The sequence below is a fragment of the Propithecus coquereli genome, unplaced genomic scaffold, assembly GCF_000956105.1.
Source record: "Propithecus coquereli isolate 6110/MARCELLA unplaced genomic scaffold, Pcoq_1.0 Scaffold95, whole genome shotgun sequence".
NCBI classification, from domain to species: domain Eukaryota; kingdom Metazoa; phylum Chordata; class Mammalia; order Primates; family Indriidae; genus Propithecus; species Propithecus coquereli.
This window is the reverse complement of record NW_012155840.1, coordinates 5,742,003-5,745,914: the sequence shown is the minus strand read 5'-3', so window position 1 is coordinate 5,745,914 and position 3,912 is coordinate 5,742,003. Positions and strand designations below refer to the sequence as shown.

Genomic DNA, 3,912 nt, shown 5'->3' with positions numbered 1-3,912 from the left:
GCCTCCCAGAGTGCTAGGATTACAGGCGTGAGCCACCGCACCCGGCCTTGATATGATTTCATTCCAAACAATAATCCCATAGTGAAGAAAACTGAATTTTGATTATCGACCAGTGACACTTAGGATAGGGGCTCAGGCTGGTCTCGAACTCCTGAGCTCAAACGATCCACCTGCCTTGGCCTCCCAGAGTGCTAGGATTACAGGCGTGAGCCACCGCACCCGGCCTTGATAAACTCTTATTCCAAACAATAATCCCATAGTGAAGAAAACTGAATTTTGATTATCGACCAGTGACACTTAGGATAGGGACTCCTCTGGGTTAAGTGGGCCTAACCAGTGTCCATACAAGGCTCCTGCCAGAGTGAGTTCTCTACAACAGCAATTTTTAGATTTTTTTGAAATGATATATATTTTCTATCATAGTTCAGCATACACACAAACAAATACACATGTGTATATACATGCCTCCTTTTGAAAAATGCAACATACACAAGGGTCTTGAATCACAGAAGAAGTTATCCAAGCTGTTTAATGATGCCATATTTTGTGGCTAAATCATCAAATGCTTTCTAGAAAATAGCTATTTAGTGATAGCATATTTTGTGGCTAAATTATCAAATTCTGTCTAGAAAATAAGTGTGTGCTTTATATAGGTGCTAAGTTATTCTAAAAGTTAACATCACAAGATCTCTGAACATTTAATAGGATAACATTCTTATTTGTTATTATTACAAAGGCATTAACTTGGTCACTGTGGAACTTTAAATTTCCTTGGAGATGTAGATTTTCTAGAATCAATATACCTCCAGAGATAATAATTCAATCTTAGTTTCACTCCTTTTAAAATCTGTAGGTGGGAGATTTAACTCATTAAGGCACAGAGGTAAGAAGCTAATTAGGTCCAAGGAAGGATGCTATCCCCAAAAGCCCACTACAATCACAGACTGAACATCTGAGTCAACCTGTGTGTTGTTTGTCTCAAAAGGATCAGAATCAGGACAGTTCAGACTAAACTTACCACACAAAAAAACCTATTGAAGAATGATGTCAGAATATATAATAGGGCATTTGTAGATAGCCCTTTCACAATTAGAAAATGTACATTTCATTTCTACCCAGATTGTTCCAGAGTTTACTAATGGTGGCAAGTTTTGCTTTTCTAAAGAATGACTAGGATTCTTTGCGTATAGAATATATCCATGTGTATAATGTATCAATCCACATTAAGCACCAGCTTTCCAGAAATAAAGACACGTTAATATTTCCATATATTCTTGTTGTATTTGGAAGTGCCATCCATTTGAAGGTTTTTTTCTACTTCTTCGAATTCCTAAAGAATGGCTGGTCTACCCCTCTCCCTGTTTTTTTAGCTTCTTGTCCAGCCCAGTATGAGTTTATTGAATATATTTTTTCAATATTTGAAAGTAAAATAGGGACATATATTCTACATGTTTATAATTTTAGCATTTCCATTCTACTTTTCCAAAACATTTCAAGTAGAGGACAACTCATATCTTCTATAGTATCATAATAAAATCCTAACGACTGGAGCCTTAATTTACTAGGTGGCAAAATTGGTATTTTTGAATTTCACATTAGCATCGATATTTGATTATTTGCTGAATGACAGAATTTTATTTGTGATTTTAATTTATTCCTTAAACTGTTTGTCATTCTCTCATGCAGTAAAAGATTCTATCATCATGTAACATTTGCATCACTGAGACAATATGAAAGTTCCCATACATTTCTGGCTAGTGTCGTGAGACACATGTTTTGGCTCATCCCTATAAAATATTCAAGGCTTCTCGTTTAAGAAAACTAGATAACAGAAACATTCCAAATTTGTACATTTTGGTTTTACTGATGTATGATTATTACTGATTACACTGTCACCATGTAGCATCATGTATTGCAGATTTAGGAAGTTTTTTTTTATATATTCAAGATTAAGAGAGCAGGTGAATCATAAGGAGGAAAATTCTATTTTCCTTTCGTATCGGCTTGAGTCTGGTTGATATGAAGCTGGCCTCAAAAAAAGACAAAGAAACTTGCTGGTGGATACAATCTCACAGGCCCATCTTTGGTGCAGATCCAAATGCCAGAATGGCCAAATACCAGAAATGACCTGGTATCTTGCCCAGTGTGCCTTTTGGCCATGTTCCTCAGCGTGCATTTCCACCCAGACCTACCTGGAACCAAAATGGTCGCTAAATATCAACAGATTCAGTGAAGAACCATCTATTGAGCTTCTAATATCGGCCAGACCCTGTGCAGGCCTTGGAGAAACAGAAAGCAATAAGGCTCAGGCCCTGATTTCAAGAAATTCTCACTCTTATTAAAGTAAGTTGACATTTTTCTGAACCCACATCTCACCCCTCTCTGCTATTTGTTTATGAAAAGTCTAGAAGAATCTGCAGATGCATATTTTTTCTTCTTCTGTTTCATGTTTTATAATACAATATATAGTGACTTTTGATCAAACCTCCTACTTGCTGCACCTAACACTTTTCACTGTCAAATAAAATCTTTCATTAAAAAATATTACTATGGTACTTTATGTTTTATAGTTTGCAGACAAATCTAGTCATAGACCACACAGCTCAAGAAGCAGTTTTAAATTATTATTACTCAAAGTAAAAACTTTCCATTCTAAGGCCTCAGGCCTTTTCCTTTTAGCTTAGAAGCCATTAGCCACCCCTTCCACCTTCTTCATTCCTCTCACATTCCTGCCGCAATCCCCACTGAAGTTTCTATTCCTCCAAATCTCCTTACATGCAAAAGTCATCATTCATTGAATTGAATGACCTTAAGAACCTTCTGGCTACTAGATCATTTACAAAACTAAAGCAGTATAGCATTCATTTGCAAAGTACTTGGTAATGCTGGAAATCCAACATAAACTCAATATGCTGTTAATGCCAATACTGTTGCTATTATTGTCACCATAATTAGTAAGATGATACAAAAAGCACAATATATTATGGAACTAATGATCCAAGAACCAATTCTAATAATAAATTCTCCTTCCAGTTCTAACATGAAAACAGATAAAATTTTCTGAGTAAATAATATAAATTCTCTATTGCCTATTATATGAGTATGTAAATACCTAGCTGGAGATGGATGTAAGAAAAAATACAAATTTAATTCTTTGTGCCTTTCCTCCATTCCTTTCCTTCATCTGGATTTGTGAGCAATGAAATGCTCTGCATAGCCCCAACCACAAAAGCAGGCCTCAAACCTGCTCCCTGTGGTTCTCACAAAGCCCCGAGTGGGACAGGACTTACTTGCTGCTGAGGCAGCGTCTCAGTGAGTAGGAGGCCCCCCCACCGCACGTGCGTGAGCACTCGCTCCACGGGCCCCAGGCATCCCATAGGCCGTCCCGGTCCTCCTCGGAGCGTGCTGTCCTGGAGCTCTGTAAGAAACAAGAGGATGGTCAGCATCGTGTCCCCATCGAACCCTGAAACGTGTGTCCTCAAAGGTGGGTGGCTTGTGTGTCTGTACATGGTGGCCTTTCTGGGAATGAAAATGTGCATCAGATTCTCAGATTTCTTTTGTATATGTTTAGGGAAAGGGATATTTGAGTTTACCAATCCTAGGCAATGTCTGAAGGGGCAAGACATTGCACTAATGCAGCAAATGGAAAGGGAAGCCAGAAATAGGAATCTGGGTTAGAAAAAGATCGATTGCTTTGAAGTCACTGTCATGCTCAGGGATCAGGAGTCTAACTCTTCATGTCTTTGTGAAAAGGAAGAAGCTTCTCTCAGAGATTCTTCTGCTCTGAGAAGCTTGACATGTACATACCAAGACTGCTTTCCAAAATCTAACAATAGTGTATACAACTGACATTTTTTTTTTTTTTTTTTTTTGAGACATTTTGAGACTACAAAGAACAGGATAAACTAGATC

At 37.7% G+C, this 3,912-nt stretch overlaps 1 protein-coding gene across 2 annotated transcripts in view; it reads right to left on the bottom strand.

Annotated features, from left to right (window-relative positions):
* LOC105826996 (ADAMTS-like protein 1) overlaps window positions 1-3,912 on the bottom strand; it is a 198,865-nt gene that overhangs the window by 159,415 nt on the left and 35,538 nt on the right. For both annotated transcript variants that reach the window (XM_012665018.1, XM_012665019.1), the window contains exon 2: window positions 3,291-3,418. In XM_012665018.1, coding sequence (XP_012520472.1) covers window positions 3,291-3,418 — 128 coding nt within the window. The remainder of the gene's footprint in view (window positions 1-3,290; window positions 3,419-3,912) is intronic.